This window comes from Erithacus rubecula (assembly GCF_903797595.1).
Source record: "Erithacus rubecula genome assembly, chromosome: 4".
NCBI classification, from domain to species: Eukaryota; Metazoa; Chordata; class Aves; order Passeriformes; family Muscicapidae; genus Erithacus; species Erithacus rubecula.
The window spans coordinates 13545200-13567957 of record NC_136686.1 but is presented as its reverse complement, the minus strand read 5'-3'; the positions used below and the strand labels follow the sequence as shown (position 1 = coordinate 13567957).

Sequence of the window (22758 nt, the reverse complement as noted above, 5' to 3'; positions counted from 1 at the left end):
TTCCCTTTTCTTGCTGAGAGTGGAAATAGAGAGTAACATGAGCAAAGAGGTAACTAGAATTCAGTCAGTTCATTTCACAACTTTCAGACTATTCATCTTATGATCTCTCCATAGAATTTGCATGATTTCTGTTTCTAACAATGGAGAACAAATCTGTAATAATTACTAGAAATTTATTAGAAATTTAGTAACCCATGCTTTCAACCAGAAGTAAAGCATTAGAAAATTACTAGATGAAACAGACCCAAAAATTCAGATGTGTTACTGTTACTAAGGAATAGACATTTCTACACAAAGTTTTCTGCAGAAAAAAAAAAAAATGCTCACCCTAAAACCTATTTAGAAAGCTGTTTCATTTTGATTAGACTCCAAGTGATGGAGAATTTTAAGTCTAGTAGTAATGTACATCTAATGGTTAATTATTCTCACTCTTAATGTAAATATGGCAGTTTCCAATCTTGAAATTTTCAGTCTTCCAACTGCCAACTGCTAAATCTTGTTATACTTCTCTGTCAGATTAAAGAGCCTTCAACTACCAGATATCTTCTCCTTGAGTAAATACTTATAGGCAGTGATTAAATTGCCTCTTAACCTTCTTCCCAATAAGCTAAATGGAGTTCCCTTAATCTCCCAATAAGGCACATTTCCCAGCATACAGTTCATTCTTGAGCCTCCTTGGAAACTGCTTTCCTTGTTTGTGGCATTTAGAGATTCCAGAAGCAGTCTTTCTGACCCTAGTTGGCACTTCTCACTCTAGTTCATTGATTCTCTAGTGAAAACATCAAACTACCAAGGCAATCCTGGATTCACACTAGTGTGGATGCATCTAAATTACCTCTCAAATGACCATTTAAAACAATACTTCTAGTTCTCTGTGAAGACACTATATCACACAAAATACAGCTCCATTTTGTAAGAATGAGCTGCTTGTGGCTTCTGATTTGCTTGCTGGTTCAGTTCCTGTATCTGTTGCTGTGTCACAGGTGACTCTAACTCATCCAGGGCCACTTCAACTTCAAACAATGAATTTAATTGCATAAGTCAATCTCATCTCACTTACTGAATTCACAGCTCTTTGCAGAGAGTCTCAACACCCCATATTAAGCAGCAGAAGACTTCTGAAGTCTTAGTGCCTGTGCTGTTACTCTCATGTGAGTATCCCCAATGGTTCCAGACAGCACACATCATAGCACTGGACCTTACCTGGATCTTACAACAAATACTCCCCATAACTAAAGCCCAAGGTTACAATAGGAAAGGAACCTTTCTGATGTCAGGGACTCAGCAGTCCCTCAACCTACTGGTCCTACTTCTACCAACAGATATGAGTACAGGTAGGGAGGAAGGACACTGTGATGTAAAATAGAGCCTTAAGTTGATTAGCGTGCAACTTTGATTCTAGGAGTAAATTATTGAGTGCATATCCAAGGCTCACTGCACCCTCATCATACTTAAACCATCAAGGAAGTTGAAAATGGAATGTGTTAGACTCTGTCTGTGTGCAATGGGGGAGTTCCCTGCAAATAAACAATTCTGCACAACTGAGGGATCAAACAGCCTGTCAGCAAGGATAAAGTAAATTGCATCTTCCATGCTCTATCAAAGCACAAGGATATCAATGGAGGAAGTTGGAAAGAGCACTACCCAGAACTTCCCAAAGAAGCAGAGCTAAATACATTAGACTTGGATCCAACCCTCAAGCCTCAATCTGATTAGTCACACGAAAAGTGCAGAGGCTGCCATAGAAAAGGCCACATTAATATATAGATTCCTCTGGGACACTACAACCACTGCTTATTTTCAATATAACAGCTGACCAATCTCTACTGCATAAAGTGTCATGCTAGGCTGAAAGCTCATAACAATTTATCTTATTTTGGTTTTCAGGCATGGTATTCATTTGTTTGAATACTATATGTGATTACAATAGCTCCACATAAGCAAATGCATACAGACAGTCACCTCAAGATCACAAATGCTATAGCTGTAAAAGTACTTTACATTTTGCTGCTGTTGCTGAGAATTTCTCTAGATTGTCATCAGTGGTAAATAAGATCATAAACTGCTTTGCATTGCTTAATTCAATGAGCCACAGGGCTCTTTGGGCTGGAAGGAGCCTTTAAGGTCCTTCTTATCCAACCCTCTGCTATTGGCAGGGACATCTTCACCTAGATCAGGTTGCTCAGAGCTTCATTCAACCCAACTTTGAATGTTTCCAGGGATGGGGCATCCACCACCCCTTTGGGAAACCTGTGTCAGTGTTTTATCACCCTCATTGTTGAAAACAACTTCTTTATATCTAGTCCTAATTTACACTCTTTTTGCTTAAAACGGTTATCCCTTGTCCTATTGAAACAGGACCCATTTTTCTTACAAATCTCCTGCAAGTACTGAAAGGCTATAAGTGCTTCCAGGAACCTTTTCTTTCCCAGGCAGAACAACCCAAATTTCACATGAAAAACAATATGACTCTCACACCAGCAACTCCTCCATGGCTATAAGCTTTCCTCTTCTAAAATACAGAGAATTCACTTCATATATTTAGCATTTGAAAAGGCAAGGCTAACACCAGCAGTGAAGACTTCTGCTACAAGAAGCTTTCCTGGCCATTCATACTCAGACAGACTGCTTGGCAGAGCACTGCCAAGTCCTTTTTCACCTGTGTAAATTTTTAAAACACTGGCATGTCTGGAATAACATACATTCTTTATAGGGCTCCATAACTTCATTATTAAATAATGCCTCCATTAAATGAGAAAGTAGCAATGCATTTAATCTATACAGTATATTCACAGTCACATTAGCAATGCAGAGTGACATGCACTCATAAAAAAAATGCACACAGCTGTCATAATTTCATTCCTGTGCCCTTTTGCGGCTCCTCATTATTATTCCTAAAGCTTGAAGCAGTCTTAAACATCATAAAAAATGCATTAGCTCATTCCATCATGTATTCTGCTCTTTATTTAGCCTGGCATTAGAGTGCTATCTTTTCACCTTTCAATGACACTCTGATAGAATGACAGTGAATATAAGGAAGGCTGTGTTTCAGAAAAAATACCTGCACGTGAAGCTGGAATGACCAAAAACTGAAGGCAGACACCTGAGCAAGGTTTGTTTCTACAAGCACACCCACCTAAACCGTATACATAGAGTCCTTCCTATCAATGCAAAGCCATTCATTTCAGTCCTTAAGCCACATGTCAATCTGCACAGGGTGGCATAACTGCCACAGGCAAGGTGACAGATAAGGTACTAGAACTGCTCAGATTCCTGACACTTCTGCGGACATTAAACTCTTTAACTTGCAGAGAGACAGTCTGGGTTTGTACCAAGTCCAGGGATGTTATGCTATACTGATCCAGATGTAACAGGTATTCAGTTTGAGAATACAATTATATTCCTACTACTTCCAGTCTTGCAGCTCTTCTCTTCTCTTCCCTCCACTTCCACACTCACACCTGACTTATATATTATCTCCTTTACAAGATTTAACACTTTGGAAAGCTTCCCTTTTAGCCCTTTTCCTCCAGTACATTACAGTCTTCTTTGTACATTTTTCATTTCTTAACTCTGAAGTCCCTTGGAAACTCATGCTACAATCACTATTTCTTCTTGTATGCATCTTAAGGGTTTCTATTCCAACTTTACTTTTGAACTGTAAGAACAGGATGTTAAATCCAACTCTATTTCTTATTAAGAAAATAAATGCCCATCCACAGGGCTAAGGAAATAAAAAGTTCCTATTACCTCTGGATTCATGGAACTCCAGCGTAACATGTGCATCAAATCCAAGACTGAAGTAATTATTGAAGACATTGAGGGGAAGCTGTAATTAGATAATAAAAAGAGACATAAAAACAACATTAACAGAACATTTCTTGACGCACCATGGTTTAACTATTTAGACTCACCTTATCATGGAAACCTACTAAGAACAAAGTGGAACATATCAGGGAAATGTAAGCAGAAGGTTGTTCTGAAGGTTCATAATGGTTTGCGGAAAATAATCGGATACAAGAGCCCAAAGAACACAAATAGACCTGCAGTGCTTTATGATCATATATGTGTCTTTGTTAACACATCAAAGGGTCCTTATGTTGTCTTTTAGATTCCCCATAAGGTTGTACCACCTAAGATATCACCAACACAAAGGTTTTCAAAGGTTTTGCTGGCTCTTCAAGCTGAGCATGGCAAATGAAATTCCACCTGTGTTCTTCTCACCCCATCTATAACCAGGAGCAATCCAAGCCCCAGAGAAGAAGTCCTAATCCTATTGAAGATGCATGAAGGCAGGCCGGCACATCTGGCATCCTCAATGTTTCACACACCCAGCTGGACTGTAGAGAGGCAACTGTAGCATCCAATAGATAAGCTGGAATTTATAACTGAGAAGAGGAAAATGGTTCACAGAATTGGGAAGAGTTTTATTTAATTTTGTAATATTTTCATCATCCTCAGTCCAAATTATGTATTACTATGAGAATTCCTCACAAAAATTTTCCCATTCTTCAACTACCAAGATACACTAGTGAAGATTACATGGAGGCCCACACAAAAAGAAGTTAAATACCAAAATACACTACACCTTTCTGTAAACTAGGAAACAGAGGGTATCCATTAGCAAAATCCTAAGGAATAAAATTTTACATCCTTTTTTTAGTTTTGCCTAATTGAGGAATGGATGGTAGTCACAGGGTTGCTTCTTCTGCAACTAGAGAAACTCAGCAATGACCTTTCTGACAAAATGCTAGAGATTTTTTTTCCCAGGATTTAATCTTTGACATAAATGATGAATGCCAGGGTGTTTCAAACAACAAACAAATGCCTTTCACACAACTCTGGAATCACTGACACATGAAAAGAATCAAAGAGAGAGATGCAAATAGAAAATTAAAAATTTGCAGAACTCCCCACCCCTGCTGCTTAAAGCGCAGGCCAAAGAGCTTGATAGGCATTCCATAGTTTCCATGGGAACAAAGCAGGCTCTAACCTTACGTGCCCCATCCTCCAACTCATCCTGAGGCAAATCAGGGTTGCGTTCAACCTGAAGATTCCAGCGGTCCAGCTGGACAATGGTTCCATCTTCTACATGGCACAGGATCTTAGGCACAGGCTCATCTGTGTAACCCTGATAGCAGAGTGACAGAACATCAGCCACACATGATGAAAACAAATCATGTTACTCACCAACTACCTGACAGACTTCCCTCCTTTCACACACACCTAAGATCCTCAATAAATTTTTGATCAAACATTTTAACAAGCTGCTATTGAGATGCACAAGTCTAAGGCAGGCAAAGTAAGGCCATAAAGAGAGGAATTAAAATTATATTTGCCTTTCTGGAGTAAGTCCAGTATTGTGGTAAAGGACAAACAAAGAGAAAGTTCAAATTATGCTTAAATTAGAAGCCTATTTACTGTTCTTGATACTTGGTTTGAAATACCAGATACACCTACATACACTTCCATTACAAGAACATCATTAGTAATTCAAAATCCCAGACTGCAAATTGAAGCAAACCATTCTGCGAGACTGAAGTAGACCTTGGACACAGTCCTGCCTGCTATTTTAGCCAAAAGTCCCACCCCACACAAATAACCTGAACAGCAAGTTAAGAACCCCCACAGAAGGTACACCAGCCAGTCCTTACCCCACCCCAGTTGAGGGTGCGGGCAAGGTCATTCCCAGTGCCAAGTGGAAGGACAGCCACAGGAGGTGGGGGGCTGAGTTGCAGCTCATCAAGAATGGACAGGATCCAGCCCACCTATAAAAAGGGAAATCAAGATGACCGTTAGGAACATTAAAGGGGAAAAGACATATTTTGATCATATCATTTTCTTTTCCACAGAGAAGATCAAGTAAAAAAAAAAAAATGAATGAGGAATATGGACAATTCAAGTTTTTGTTTTTGTTTTTTAATTACCATTATGTCAAAAGAAACTCAACCTTTGACAAACAGCTATAAAAAAAATTAGAAACACATTAAAATAGCACAGTGTCTCAGAACTTGTCCTGCCAAGCATGAACTTGCTCACAAGTCTCCCTTTCCCAAAGAGACCTTAATGCTGAATTATTTCACTCAGTTCAAAGCATTATATCTATATATATATGCAATACACAGATATACACACACATACATATCTAATAAAAGATTAAAAGACTAGACTAAAAGGCAGACTCCGACTCAGGGTTGGAAGCTTTGGATTGGAACAATGAATCTTTGTCTTTTGCATCCTAAGCTATCGATTTTTTCAGAGAGCTATGTTTTTTTATCTTTCTTCTGGACTACATAAAGCTGTCAAATAGAAATCTAGACAGAAGAACAAATTATTGTAAATTATTTTTGGTTTTATTAAATGGTAATTTTCAAAGGGGAGAAAGAATTGTTGCTAAAGATGTTATCAAACTTTTGGTGACTGAAATTCTTGCTGTAAAAACAGAGGACTCTTTCTTTAACTACTTCTCACTTTAAAAAAAGGTGAAGAACCTGTGCTGCATTTTTAGATAAAGAGTTAATAAAAATTAACAGAAGATTTTTTTTTCCTGTTGTCAGTTTTCAAAGATACAGATTTTACTGCAAATGTGAATTTTTAAACAGGACAGAAAACCAAAATCCTGACTACAGCAGGACTGAATTTCTCTTGCCCCAGCTAATATTACTGAGGTTTCAAATATATTCTCAATCCAAATGAGGATACTGGAGCTTCAAAAAAGGCAGCCAGCATAACATGGCCACCATGAACAATAGCTGGAGTTTGAAGGACTGCAGAGGAGGTGCCCTGATAAATCCAGAAACCACCACACTATTTAGTATTCTATGGTATTTCTTTCTCCAAGTCTATTCAAAAATTAATTTTGTACAAATGGCATTTATCAGACCATCATAACCAATTGTCCAATTATTAAAGCATTCATCTGGGATGTGATCCCCTATTCAAGTTCATTGTCTGACAACAGCCATCTCAAGTACTTACAGCTCTCATGACCTTGGATGTCACCAAAAATACTGAGGTCTTTAAAGGGATTTTCAGAGGTAAGTAATCCTCTCTCTTTCAAAATATCTATACTTCTGCACTGATAACAGGAGACAGAATAAAAAGTCAAGATAACATAAGTAGGGTGAGGACTTCCTAAAGCTGGTCATTGTCACTGCCAGTGACTTAATCCATACATCTGTGCTTCAGCCTCCCACTGCTACAGGTAGCATCAAAATTCCCACCACTTTTGTAAATGCTTTTAACTGATGAACAGAAACATCAAATTTCAATTTATAAGTACAACATTGCTTTTTAACTTGAGGTCACTTCTAAACCTAGTACATCAGTTGCACAATCCAGGATGACACATACTATCACTTCCCTATAAACAGAAATCTCTGGATTGCTTTGAAAGCAAAGCTTTCCACTCCCACCCTGAAATAACGATAGAAAAGTTACAATAAGTTCTGATTCACCTCAGTAATGAGAGATAACATCTGGTCTCATTGCATATTCATTAAGTCCATTTGAGCCAGATTTTTCATTTCTAGATGTAATGGCTTTGGGAATAACTAGATATTAATTTGTTTCAAACTGAGCAGCAGCAAAGGTAATACTGGAGTGCTGCTCATACTAATGAGAAGCTGCTGCCACCTCTCGCTTGCACAGTTCAGCAAAGGGAAATAAGATGGTTCACCTCAATGTAGTTGTATTCTTTTCTCCTTTAATATCTTCATGATTAATTTTTCCCCCCTTCCTCGGATGAGAAAGAAAACAGAGGGAAACACTTTTTCTCAGCTGATGCCTCCTGCTAAAGGACAGTCTTTCAAGTAACAATCACATCTTACTTTCCCATGTACCTGCAAGGCAGTAGTCTTATAACAGACTTTTGTCTTCATTCTTGCAGGGGAAGCATTGATATTAATAACCCCACTGCTGGGATTTTAAAAGAACCAACAGAACCTGAAAAAATTCCCCCAGAAATTCAAGCAGAGACAAATTAAGAGAGGGGATTCAGCTCTCTACAAAATAAACCAACTACCTTTCCATGCCCTAAACATCTACATTGATATATTCTGTTCAGTCACTGTATCTTGTGAGTAGTAATGCATTTTCCTTTCCATACTTACTGTTAAAATTGCCATCAAATGCATGTTAGGGATCTGAGCCCCCTAGAGATTAAAGGCCAGTTTTTCAACTGTATTTAGCACTCAGTGGCACAGACTAAGATTTAAAGTATTTTCAAGTACTAGAAAGAGAATGCAGGTATAACAACTCCATTACCACTCATGACTTCAAACCATGAGCTGCAGAGATTTTCTCCAAACGAAGGTGCCCAAATCCTTTAATGGCCTGACACCATTCACTTACCCAAGAACATGGAAATTCTGTTGTAAAGAAAAGTACTGAACCTGGATCTGTCAAAATCTAGCAGGCAGGAGCAGAAATTAGGATTTAATGGCTCCCAGACACTAAGTCAACCTTCTAGACCCTCAGATGTAAAGTGTATGGTGAGAAGACACCAGCAAAATCAGTCTTTATCCCTTTAAAGCTGTATAAAACCTTTATGCATAAAGGAAAGAGGGCTTTGGACATGAGAATCTGGCCCCATATCTACACAAGCCAGGCCACACAGAAAATTGAAAAACAAACATTAGATTTAACAAGTGTAAGATAGGTTATCTCTCTGTGCCTTTGCAGACAGTGTGAGGTGGGAAACCCACCACTGTGAGGAGTTTAATCACTTGGCCAAAGACCATGAGACTGCCACATCCCTGCCACCTACCGTCCCATCCCCACCACATGCCAGGATCCTCAGGTTTGGCACTTTTCTGTACAGCTCCAGCCTGCCCAGGGATGGAAAGGGGGGGAAAAAAGGAGAAAAATGTAAGAACAGTAATGCAGACATTCTTCATGAGTTTTGCTGAGTGAGAGCGTAACCACCACTTACTGCACTTCCAAATATTCATTACTAAGAATATGAGTGGAGGTGGAAATGCAAAACTACTAGAATGTGAAATGGAGCCTTCCTCCATGTCACGCAGCACATCCTGACAAGTGTTTGATCAGTTATCATCTTCCCAGATTTTCATATACCCTCTAGGGAGGTCAAAATCTTTCATTTTTCTCTTATCCTAAAGCAAATAAATTTAAACACTGAGGTTTAATAATAATATTTAATGTTCTTCATCATGACTTGTTCAGCTACCATTTCTTAGTCTTGTATAATGTGACAGCTTCTTCAACTAATGTATTTTAACACTACAGAAGGCAAGAATATGTTCTAGAGTTCTTCCTCTGGATATGTGATTTAAATATCAACAGGAGAGACCACAAAAAGCACCCACTGAAGTCCTGTTCCTTCAGTTGCACCCTTCAGAAAGCCATAATGAAATATCTTCTAGTGAAGGGGGGAACATTCACATGTAGAGAGCTGAGTGACCAGAAAACCTAACTCTCCTTTTTCCCATTACACAGCTCTGAAAAATGTATGTCTAACTAAAAGCTTCTAAACATCATGAGAGAGCAGCAGTGTAGGTGTTTCTGCAGGAACATAAAAATCTTGGGTGCCTTTAATAGGAAACACTTGGACTATTCTTCTACAGGCAAATATTTGATTTTACATTATTGCTGTAAAATATTTACAGTAATAATATTTACAAAAACATATGAAACAATTTTACAAAATGTGAAAATAGTTCTGAACAGAGGGTTAGGTAAAGCCAGCATCCCCATGTCCAATACCACAAAAGAATGGCTTCTTAGACCTTGGCAGAAGAATCAGCCCTTTAAAGAGAGGTACTCTCTCCCTTGGAGGAGGCTTGCACTTCAGATATTGTCCTGCTAAGCTGAATTAGTTACTCAGTGTGCAAGGACAGTTGCCCATTGCTGCCATGTGGCACCTCTCACCACTGGAATGCTCTTTCATTAGGGAATAGTCAGGCACTGGGATCCTCAGCAAGCCTTGGAGCCATCTGGACCTGTCTCTGTCTGTTCATAGGGGAACCTCCTGACCTCTTCTCACCAAAGCCCCCACTGCAGCCCTTCCCCTTGCTACCAAAACCTGGCTAGGTAAATCTCATGCAGTCACTAATCCAGCCAAGCTAGGTCTTTTCCTGTTTTCCTGACCAGACCAGAAATGGGGGGCACAGCAATTAAGGCTCCAATACTTACGCATCTCTCGGCCCTTCCTGAGAGAGATCAAAGACCTGGCGTGGATTCAAATACCACATAAACATTTGGAGAACCTTGGTGCCCTGGCAAATGAGAGAAATCAAAGGAAGGGAAGTTATGAGCAGTTTCATGATTATTGGAAATGATAGTGTGCATTTTTCTCTACATTTGAACTACTTTTCTTTTTTTCTGTACTTTATAAGGCAAACATAAAAGAAGACAAACTAGAAAGTGGCATAGCAAATGACTGCTTTGTAGAATAGCAATCAGGACAAGGTGCACATGCAGGCATATAGACCAGTTTCAACAGCACAGATGGTCCATAAGAACAGGCATTTGGGGTCAGACCAAAGGTTTGTCTCCCACAGCAACCTGTTCTCCTGCTTCTCACCACCTGCAACAAGAAGAAACCTCTGTTATCTCACCTCACCCTCAGCTGACCATGACAGCAAGAAGTTGAACGAGATTGTAGCCAAAGTCTCCATCACACTGGACAGAGTGCTGCCCAATGTGGCAGCAGCAGTGACAGTGCTGTGGCCTCCACCATCACCATGATGATCATTCATAATTGTAACCTCTATCATCTAATGAAGCAGGAGTCAAGGACTTTGTGGGGTACAGCTGTCCCAATGGTCCCTCACTTGGTGCAGTGTGGCCAGCCCATCACCTAAAGGTATAATTTCTGTTTTCTCAAAGGCCGGGGTTCATATTCCCATGCAAATTCCTTCCTTCATGTTCTGCCCAGACACAAAGTGACAGGAACTCTTACTAGCAGCAGAGAACTAAGAACTCTATGGGCTGAGCTTGTACTCTAATTCAAGAATGCCTTTCAGATATGGCCTGAGGGTACACATCAGGACTTTTCCATAGCTCTCCCTTCCTAGGGATGGCTCTTCTGCCTGACACCTTCCCTGAAGTGAAGAACCAAGAATAGCAGTCATAGTACCTGGGAAAAGGTATAAGAGAGAAAATAATTGTGATGTTTGCCATATGTATTCTTCCAGTCTCAGCTGTGTGCAGTTCATAGAACACTTGAACCAGAGGGTGGTACAGGATTTCATGTTTTTCATTTCCAAATATGTCCTCCAGCCTGTATAAATGTTTAGCATCCACAACATCCTATTGCAAGAAGTTTTTCACTGAACTACAGACTGTGAGAAGAACCAACTTTTTGCTTTTGTTTTGAATCAGTCTAAACAGTTTCATTTGATATCCTCCCTAATTTTATCAGAGGAGAAAATGAGCAGTGCTATGCTACTCTCTATGCTCTATAGGCCTCTGTTGTATCTTATACAAATCTTTTCTATGACAAAGCCCTGTTTATCAAAAGACACTCAGATTCTTTGATATTCAACAAGTGGCAGAACCAGGAAAATATTCACTTGGGTAAGTATTTATTCCAAGAATCCTAAGGAAGAAGTCTGCTGCATTTTAGTCACTGAAACTTGGCCTCTGAGGTACAGTACAAGACCATTAATGATTCCTTTTAGATGCCACAGGATTATGTCATTTCACATTCAGTAATTTCAATAGCCTTTCCTATTAAAGTTGAACCACTTTTTGGATAAAAGGTAAGTAAAACTTCAGTGAAAACCTAAATTTTCTGTGAAAGGATGAAATCTGAAAACCTCCAAACTTTTCAACTCCTTTCAAGAATCTAAAGACAGGAATACAACTACTCAAATACTCAAATATCCACTTCAGTCATCCAACTCTACTCAAGTAGAAAGGCCATTCCACAGAAAGGACCTCTTCTGAGGAAGGTCTTCAGGCTTCTTCAGGCATAGTCCTTTCTATCTGACTGGCCAAGAAATAGTATCACTTGCACAAACCTTGCAGCTATACTTAAACTTTGCAATCCAGACCCAGCTGACACTCTTACCTGATTACCTCCACTTTTTGGATTGACAAAAACCAGCAGTGGCTTCATGAGTGGAGAGGAGATAGGCTTTATCACAAAAGGCCGGCCCTTGTTATCCTGAGAAACAGAAGCAAGAAACAGCCTTAGTACAAGTTAGCACACAGAGAAAACCCAACCTGGTTCTGACAAAAGTACCTCATGTACTGGAAATGGTACAGCCATGTCAATGTGCAGCCAGCTGAAAGTAATTTATCCAGCTGAGACAACAAAATAAAATAAGAGGTGGAAAATACCATTCCAGCGTAGCACACAACTATCTCAAAATTCTTTCGAGATTATTTTTGACCCCATTCTCTGAAATTATTCATACAACACCAATAATGTATCAGATACAGTGTTATTGCTAATACAAAGAGTTTTTCCAAAGGAAAACAGAATGAAATAAGTCATTTATTCCATTAATTCAATCTAACAGACAAGCTGTATAAGCACTAATTTGCAGATAATCTGCTGTCAAATTCTTGGCCCTGTAGCCTTCCCTCATTTGAACAAATGCCACAGATTCAACATAACACATCAGTGAGGAAACTATTTGCCTCCCTACTCTGTAGTCCCTGCAAGACACCCACGAACCCAGTAATGAGAGCACTGTCCTGGGCTCTAACAGACACAGATTCCACTTTCTGGGGTGCAGCTCTCCCACCACGCAGGAAAGGACTTGAACCAGAGAGCCCAGAATAAGCAGGCTCCACCTCTCCCATGAGGCTGTTTGTCCATATAATTAACCCACCAGGAAGGATCTGGAAGCAAGGTCTTCTATAAGACACATGTTAAATCAAAACAATAGATCAATAATCTGTATTCTCTTTCTATGGTCCAATTTTAATATTAGATCCCCTGAAGAAGACATCCTAAAATGGATCACATCTGGACCTCAGCCTTGCATCAGTGCACTCACCATGGGTCTCATAACCCCTGTTTCACACCCCTGTTTTGCTTAGTGGAAAAAAAAGTGTGAGCTGAATCTCTTACATCCCAAGGGAACACTCTATCCTTAGGGTGCTGTTCCTCCAAGAGTCTGGTACATAGTTTCTTGAAAATAATCAACTCAGAAAATAAACTTCGCATACAAGTTTTATCTCTTCTAACAACAAATTCAATATCATGTAATTTCACAGGGGAATAATATATTAAACACTTCTGTGAAAAAATAGTTTAAAAAACTCAAAAACCTTTTAAGTCTGTGTTTAGACATTTAAACAACAGGAGTGTAATTTCCAAAGCACTCGACTACCTACTTCATTTCCTCTTTTGCTGGCTTTTCTTTTAAAGGACGTTCTCTTCTTTCGCCTTGTTGAAGTCTTTAAGGAGGTCTGCATCAAAAGAAAAAAAGAATACATGAAAAGCAAAACAAAATTGAGAAGACAGGCCCAGACAGAGTCCCTTTACGAAGCTCTTCCATGCATGTCCACTTGGAGAATGATAAGAGTATCTGGCACATGCTTGAGATTTAAATTACATGCGCTGCATGCTTTACACTTCCACACCACCGTTTATGGAGAAAGCCACACACGGAGACCAGACTGGTGCTTTGGAACTGGAAACTTTCCCACGCTGTGAGGGGGGAAGAAAGATCAGATGCTCCCATAGACTCACATAACACCACACGTTGTACCTGCCAACCCTCCCAATAGGGGTAGGAGACGCCCATTTCCCCTTCGGGGCTCCAGTCTCCTGCCCAATCAGGCTCGTCTCCTGGTATGGAGACCACCTGCATAAAGATGTAATAAAAAAACATGATAAATAAGATATTTTTCATGTTTTTTTTGTTTGTTTGTTTGCTTGCTTGCTTTTTTTTTTTTTTCTTTTAAAGGAAAGAAAGCAACAAGTTTTAGCTCTGGGAACCATTATGACTCAACATAATGTAGGCCAGTATGGCATATGATGCTGGCACTGTAGAGTCATTCCAGCCTACCAAGAAGCTTGTGTAATCATCTGCTAAGGAACAAACTGAATTGTTAATTTTTGAGGATTTAAGTAAAGAAGGTGTTCACGGGGTCATTTTTTGTGTTTTTAAATAACAATATCACTTAAATACATAGGAAAAAAAATGTACAAGTGCTTGTATTTTTGCAGAACCTATTAAAATAGAACTTTCGTCAAGGTTATTCTCCAGGCAGATGACAGTCTGCTCCATGTTACTGAGCAAAAAGGTGTTCTGGTGTGATAAGAACAGTCAAAAAAAGGGGAATTTTATTATATTTTTTAATGTATTTAAATTCATTGATTGAAATTTCACCTGCAGGAAACCCTAATAAACCTTTCCATAATTGAAATTTTGTCTTTTGGGAAATATTCCAAATATTTATGCAGTATTTCAACTTCTACTTTAACCATCACCAGGAAATAAAGTAGCATGAAGAATTAGAAGACAGTTAATTTCTCTTTTTTTCCTGGACATAAGAGAGAAAGTGGGATCCACTCAGGTCATCTGAAAGTTAATTTCTGTCCTGACTTAGTGGTACATCAAAAGTGTACGACTAATGAAAGTCAACAAGCAGATACCATCAAATTTGTAAAAAGTTATATTTGTTCTTGATCCTGCTCACTAACTCACATCAAGAGGAATAGCTGCTGTTTTGTTAAATACACATCAACCACTATCAGAATTTCAGGACTCAAGTATGACACATCAGATACACAAGTTAATGCTTCCACATTCTGAGAAGAAAACTAACAGCTATCTAACTGAAATACCTAAAGGCATTGTTCTCTATCACAGTAGACCAAGAGAAGCCTGCCACAGAGCACAAGATGCCAAGCTCTCAGCATTCCTGAAGAAGGAAATAGTCATGCCTTGTTGTTTACTGAAAGTACAGAAGACAAGACAGCTCTGTAGAGCAGTTTCACGAATTTAGCCTTTTAGACCAGATTTTGAGAAAACACCTAAAGAAGCATTCATACTCTAACTACTCTGGTACAAAGGGATCCTGAAAGTGTGATAAACCGTAAAGACTGCACTGATACCGAGTGCATCAGCAATCCCATCTGCATCACCTTGGGTTGCCCTACTGCAGTAGTCACATTGACTCCAGGGAAAAGTCTTGATGCCAAAGGAAAGTTATGAGTGCATTACATTCAAAACTGCCTCCCATGGGGGCCTGATTCCTCAGGCATTCTCTGAGGGATTTTCCCTGGATTAGGGCAAAACACTGAGCAGAGAGAGGAGATCTAGTCTATCTGTACTCTCATTACAGTTCAGTAAAACCCCGACTAATTATAAAAGAATAATTTAAAGAATGTTTAGATGTAGTTGTCATTAAATTCCACTTTAATGTACCTAACAGTGGGGTGGGAAAACATATATAGTTATATTAAAGAAGCAGTTTAAGGCTAAGCCTCCATTCATGATTATAACCATTTTCATTCCCATACTCAAAAAGGCACTAAATGCTGCATCTCAACAATGTTATTTCACCTCTTTATTTTTAATCTTTTTAAAGATGCCTACAATTATAGTAGGCATGTTTAACAGAACCTAAAACTTTGCTACAGTAAATGCAACCACCTGTCTGTAGCAGATGAACTGCAAAAAGCTGCTAAAACACACCCAGGGGTTTTTTGCAAGCATGCAGAAAAGTAACAGCCAAAGAGTATAGGCAGTCTTTGCACACTGAAGTGAATAAATAGATACATAATACTTTGTTCACAGAACAAGGAAATGAGTGTTTTGTAAACACATAATGTCGTTCAGCAAGGAACCTCATAGCAAAGCATAATTTTAAACGGGCACCATAGGTAAATCCTAACTTGCCTCTAGAGAGGAAACCTCTCCTTTGTGGGTGTCAGTTTGTCCATCTTCAAAAAGAGATTTTTCACATTATTGAATGGTCAGTATAGCTCTCAGAAAGCTTAGGTAGATGAACAGAAGAATTGGAGTCATTGGATACTGTTGGATGGTGTGAAGGCCACGGACTACCTCAGACAAATCCAATGAAACCTTTCAACCTTTCCCTTTACAACATGTCATTCCCAATTTTCAAAGGCTTTTCGCACACTGATTTTAAAATTACTTAAACAATGAGAAGCATCTCAATGGAAGGTCAATTTTTGCCATCTTCTGGTTGCTCACAAACCACTATCGGACAAGTCAGCTGCACTCAGCAATTGAGGAAATAAGGAAATAAGCCAGAAACAGAACTTGAACTAGCTCACAGTTTTCAAAGGAGGAGAAGAAAACAAGTTTACTCACCTTGAACAGAAAAACCTTGGAATTTTACAATTTACTGCCTTTGTCTTCCCAAACAGAAGACAGACAAAAACAGCAAATCCATAAGTTGGATCCTCCTTATCATCTACTTTTCTCCCACAACACATTGCTAGAGCTAACACCACATTGGCTACCAAACCTCACCTGAAACAAAATACCATCAATCAGCAAGGATGACTCACTTCACAAACTAGGAGATGGAATTGTTTTGAAGCCCAGGAAAACAGAACTGAAATCAAAGCACTGCTAGCAATACAAAAATACTGGAAATCAGTAAAAAAGTTACAGAAGTGGCTCACATTACAGATAACATGGAAGAAGTATTGGGAGTTTTCATTCATGTAAGGGTGTTTTTACACACAGGGCTACTGCCAACTCCAAAACTCTTTGAACCATTCTGAATATCTTCATCTTGCAATCAGTTGCTTACAAGAAGCAAAAACTCCCCATTTAGAGCATAAGTTGTCAGCATAAATTTGTTCTTAACCAATTACACCATGACGCTTCACTAGCACAACACTGCTGGTAACAAGACACAGAGTGCGGTCTTTGTGCAAGCCTAATATTTGAAAGGAGGTGACCCACGTTGTACAAAATAAGCATGGAAAACCATTTTTGTGGCAATCAAAAAATAAAAAATCATAAAACTGGGCGGGGTTTTGCTACCAAATGCCATCTTATTTACTTAAAAGAAACCACAAACAAACAGGATGCAGGCGCCACTAAAATAAATTTTGTATGAGCAGGGAATTCAGTTCAGGAGTTGTCTGTGACCAATGTAAGTAGTTAATTAGAGCTGAGGAAATATTTTATGCCCAAAATCTTCTAGCCATATTTGTTCTGACTGTGGAATATGTGAAAAACAGATTGTTGGTTACACATTCATTTTTTTAATGTGAAATTACAACAGTTTTTAAATATTGTGTTTGAACTCTCTGGATCAAGTGATGTGAAAATTTCACAGTGTTTACCAAACATTTCTACAGGGTGAAGAGGGTCATAATGCATAAAAGCAGAGCTGGCCAGAAACAGCAGGAGAAGAAAAATATTTCTTAAGAAAACAATAAATAAGAGAACAAGGTTTCTGCCAAAAATCTGAAAACATATCCAAAAGATATATCACTATTTTCTAAATAAGGACGCATTTCCCATAACTCCAATGTGTGCTATTAGGAAGCTTCATGAAAATGCACCCATTGTCTGTGTTAAATACAATTGTGATCTATTTAATTCTTCATCTACTCAAGATAAGGTTCTGCATGCCACTGGCCATGAATTTCAAGGACTAGAGATGTGATGGCAAGATAATAATGAAGTCCCTTCTCTGCGCTCATGACTCAGGCACACAAAGCTAACATATACTTTCTTTGAGTTTAATATTTTAAGCCTTTATTTAAAAGATATTTTTTCCATAAATTATAATTACCTGGATTAGATTTATTTTTAATTTCAAGTTTAAAAAAATGGATAAGAAAACAAATTCTCTACAAAGATTATAAGGAAGGTACTCTGCTTTGGGCAAAAGCCAAATCACAAGAAAATTGTGCGTCAGGGTTTGTTGAGGTTTTGTTTGTTTGTTTGGGGGTTTGGGGTTTGTTTTTTTTCTCTTTTACTATTGAAATTGAATAACATAAAAGAAGAAAAGCTTCTTTTAGTAAGGTCAAACATCGATGCATCTGTCAAACACCACACAGTTGCTGAAAATTAGCCAAGGATATTAAGTCCTTGCCAAGAATTCAAACATTCCTCAACAAAAGAGAAAAAAGTATTTCTCCTGAGGAGACTGAGTAAAACAGAAAAATAACAACTTGGGGAAAATATACAAATGGCAAATCTCAGAATGGAGGTGGCTAGGTTTCTTGCTCTGCTCTCTCTTGACCTAAAGGAGAAATACAGGTCTCTTTGGTTGACTTTTTGGTTACTTTACCCATGTATTTCCCCTTCCCTCTGCCCTTTGTCTTTAACAGCTTCCTACTCATGCCCAAATCTGTCACATCCCTAAACTGGAACTAAAGACAGTGCCAAAATTTGGGCCTCAGGCCTTTTTCTGGTTTCATGAACTACTTTTGTCTTAGAGCCTTGGCTACAGCCTGAATTTCTTAGCTTCTTCTTGAGTACCAGGAGGCAGAGTCAAAAAGACCAGGTTACTTCCCAAGAATGGACTAAAATAAAGAATGTTATTCTGAAATGAAAGTTTAACCAGCATTTCTGACTCCCTGATATGTTCACTGTATGTTTCTTTCAGCTCAATTTGGACTAAAAACAGACTTGCAAAGAAAAAGTTATTATTGCATGATGTGAACCCCCTTTTAATTTTTGGCCAGCTCACTTTTGGATATCTTTTCTCCCTGTTGTGTTCAGCAGTGAATTACCATCTCCAAGACCTATCACATCCATCACAAAATCTTTGACATCCATGCTGTTATGTGCAATTCAATGAGCATGTGGGTTTACTGCTGACTGAGTAAGACCTGATTCTTTACATGTCCATTAAAGGAAAATTCAGGAGGATGCCAGTCCAGACACAGCCAATTCTTATTGCACTTCAAGTCAATGTTTGTGAAGTTCTTCCCTGTATTTGCTCAGCTCTATTTAATGAAACATGCTTGACTGCCTACCACACAGGGGTTGTCTTGCAGTATGCTTGCTGAGCTCAGTTATAGGAACAACTCTGAGCTGTTTGTTGCTAATCATCCCAAACAGGAAAAAATTACTGAAGGCCTTGATGGAGGGGAAAGAGGGTACAGGTTCATAACAACCATGGAGGTATGCTGGGTTTCAGGGATAGAGCCAGGGTTGAACAAGCATGCCTTGGTGAAGGAGGAGAAGCAGAGAAGCCTGGCTGGCCCTGCACAGCCAGACAGCTTCAGAAACAGACATCGCATGCAGTTACCTGAGGTTTCTTCACCTTAATGATCCAGGTGGGAGGCACGATGACAGCAGCATGAGCCCCCAGGGAACATGGCTCCTCAATGTGATGCAGCATGAAACAAGTGACTTTATTATGAAACTGGAAAAAAGGAAAAGAGTAGAGTCAAGAAAGAGGACAAGAAAGATAAACGGGAAGCCTGCAGAAGTAGAAGAGGGTGATGGTACAAAAACTGGAGCAATATTCCCAACTCCACCATCTTCAAGTTCTTCAAACCATGGAGATTTAGGACATGTAAGTAAAGATTATCTTCCTAAGCCATGTCTTCTTAGAAAAAAAATAAAAATAAAAACAAATATAAAAACAAAACCAAACCAAGACAAATAAAATAACCCAATCATGAAATAAATTAAAAAAAAAACCAAACCCACAATTACTTCTAGTTAAACCCAGATACGTCTCCTGAAGTATTTTCCACTTACCGCCAGTTTGCACCAGGAACAACTGATGGCCACAATCTCTTTACTATGGAAGGAGAATTTCTGCTGAAAGCCCTATAATAACCAGGGGGGGAAAAAAAGGATTAAATTCCTCTTGACTGTAAGAAATTATATATCTCTAACTCCAACCAAATGAGTGTGCTAGGCAAGAAGATTTTTAGGGGATAAAACAATTACAGGAGGTAACAGAGAAGGCTTTTCTACTGGGGTACATGTACACAATTCTTTTGAAAGGGTTTCTGCAAAATTTTGCACTTTTCCTTAAATTTTTTTTCTAGTTACAAATAATGGAAAAAATGGAGAAGAAATGTCTATTTTAATTTTTAATGGATTTTTACAGACCTGAAAGTTTCATATTTTCTATTGAACAAAGTGTTCTGTCATTGCAGCCTTGTTTGTTCTAAATATAAGCAAGAATTTGTATTTTCCTTCTTTTTTTTAATGACAGAAAAAAATGAACTACAATGTCTGTCTGGGAATGTTCTGACAGGGAAACAAAGTAATAGAGTTTATAGTTTTACTGAACTGACTTAGATTAAAATCTTTCCAGTAAGTTCCAAAAAAACCAGTATGGCCTGATGCAGACCACAAAATTAAAATGAAATATTTCTTTACATTTTTAAAGATAGAAAAGCCCACCCCAACCAGAAAATACAGCTTATTCTCCTAGAGAGGTGTTGCTTTCTATGGAATGCAACACGATTTTGCTGGAAAAGCAACTTGAGTCATATATATCCTTCTACATCTATCACAGGCAACAAATACTAAGATACAGTCTGCAATTTTGAGCTGTTAAAGCTTATTTTAATCAGAGAAAAAATTTGATTTGGGTTGTTGGCTGGAGAGATAGAAAGTCCACAATTTCAGTGAACAGTTTGTCAAAGTTGCCTTTACTACTTGGATTTCAAATTTGCAGTTGGTTGGATCCTTTATTCACAGCCTCCCATCAATCCCCTCTACCTCTGTCAGTAGCCCATCACCCCCCAGAATTTTGTAATTCAATCTCTCTACCAAGTGATGAATTTGCAAGCCAGTTTTCTTTTCAACAAGCTGAGTAATACCTGAATCTCCTACATGCTGGACAATGCCCAAGACTCAACACAAAAAAAGTTATAAACTGATTTAGTAACATTTAACAGGTTCTATGTTTGAAATTCTTCTTATCCTGCAGGACAAATGAGCCTATTAGTGCTCAGTGAAATGACAAGGTCAAGCACACCAAAGAGGAGAAGTAAATAAACAATCAAAATATACCATGCAGAGATCCCTTGGTCTTCCTGAGTGAGAGATTGAGCTACAATCTGTCTAAACAGGGTGGCTAAAGACAAGTCTATTGATACTCAGAAGGCAAGGAGGTTCTACCTGCCTGCCCAGAATGGACAAGTACATCCTGCAGCTTCATCTACAGATGTCCCCAGCAAATACTCAAACCAGTTTGCCACATGGACCTCATCACCAGGACCAACTTCTGAAAAGGTTTGTGTCACCTCTGGCTAGATTTTTGGGGTTTTGCTTCAATCCTTCTCCTAATGCCTCAGGGTTTACATTCAGAGAAATTCAAAGGGTATGTTCTTCATAAGTGATAGTGATTTGGCATATTCAGGTTTAGCAATGGAGTGTAGTGAAGTGGCTTAACAAAGACAAGCTGGCCAGATATTTCTGGCTGAGCACGTCTTTGCTGCCATTCAGTGTGGGCATAAGAACAGTAACTGTGATACAGGACTGTATCACAGAGGACTGACACTGGACAAAACACTCCTCATTTACTCACTCTAGTGCTTCACAATGTCTCTCACAAATCTCACTCCTTCTTGTTCCAAAGTGTATTACAATAAAAAAGAATTATTTCAGTCCCTCATGGGCATGAAGTGTTTTGGGTTTTTTTTCTGCTTTGTAATATCCAGGGGGAAAACTCTTCTCTCTCAAAATCCCCAAAAATAAAAGTGTAAATTCAGTACATTAATTCAACAGCCCATCAGCTGAACATATGGACTGAGCTTGTCTGGTTTGAGATGGATCATTTTTCATTTATTTAGTAAGTCATTTGTCTTTTAGGGAGTCATTAGAGAAAATTATACAGCAATAAAAACATATTAATGATAAGTAGCAATAAACCATCACTTTCTTTCCTTAAATTGCTTTACAAATGTGAGTTAACTCTTCCTAAGGATACAAGTTTCAGGTGAAATAGTGTTTATTTGAAAGCCAGCTTTACAAATAAAGTAATTTATGAAATTGATAAAATAAACTGTGCACTGTAAGTCACAGTGAGATTTGACAGGGTCTGCTGGACTGAAACATAGGAACTCTACATAGTTCACTAGAAATCATATTTTCTGCCTTCTCTGAATGAGAAGAAACACTGAATTTCAGATGTCTTCAATCATGCAAGGAGGTCTTCTGTATCAAATTATAAATTTTGAGATAGAAAATGAGTTTCACCTTTTTGAGAGCATCAGCCTAACAGTATACAATTAGCACTGATTCTCCAGCAACCAATCCCTCCACAACACCTGAAACCACATGTTGTAAGCTGTTCCTGTAAATATAAACAGTTGAGCACACCAGAAAATATGTACTTGTAGGAAAAGAGCACCTGAATGTCCAAAAAACCAGCTTCTGTTGGTAGTTCAAACTATCTGAATAGTCTGGATTAAAGTACAAATTAACATAGACACCTGTGCACATAGGGATTACTAGTTCTGATATCTTCTTTTTATATTCTCAGAAGTATTTATTATTAAAGATTATTACCACACCACTAACAATATTTTTACAAGTATTTTCCTACAAAAGATTTTCTCTTTTTAGTGCTCTTAGAGATACCCTAATGCAACATAACTGTAGGAGAGCCAGGTATTATTGCAACTTGAATACAGACTGCAACAGAAGTACTTGGATGGTGATCTCTGCTAAATAACAAAGAACTAGAATGGCCTTTCAAGCACTAGAAATTTCAGTCTTAACTTTACATGCAGCTCTGCGTCAATCCACAGGACTCTAAAGGGACCAGTGACAGAGACACTGTAGCCACATACTGCATCTTTATGAATGACATCCCATCCTGGACACCACATAAGGTTAAAGAAATAGTGTCTGTTTA

The 22758-nt window shown here is 38.6% G+C and overlaps 1 protein-coding gene across 4 annotated transcripts in view; it reads right to left on the bottom strand.

Annotated features, from left to right (window-relative positions):
* The window catches only part of DGKI (diacylglycerol kinase iota), a 198815-nt gene that overhangs the window by 83480 nt on the left and 92577 nt on the right, over window positions 1-22758 (bottom strand). For 2 of the 4 annotated variants that reach the window (XM_079305072.1, XM_079305074.1), the window contains exons 7-15: window positions 19638-19709; window positions 19180-19296; window positions 13315-13389; window positions 12038-12133; window positions 10156-10238; window positions 8768-8828; window positions 5655-5768; window positions 4994-5131; window positions 3751-3829 (exon numbers count right to left, since the gene is read on the bottom strand). In XM_079305072.1, the coding sequence (XP_079161198.1) occupies window positions 3751-3829; window positions 4994-5131; window positions 5655-5768; window positions 8768-8828; window positions 10156-10238; window positions 12038-12133; window positions 13315-13389; window positions 19180-19296; window positions 19638-19709 (835 nt within the window). The remainder of the gene's footprint in view (window positions 1-3750; window positions 3830-4993; window positions 5132-5654; window positions 5769-8767; window positions 8829-10155; window positions 10239-12037; window positions 12134-13314; window positions 13390-19179; window positions 19297-19637; window positions 19710-22758) is intronic. The other 2 variants (XM_079305073.1, XM_079305075.1) reach the window with 1 other exon arrangement.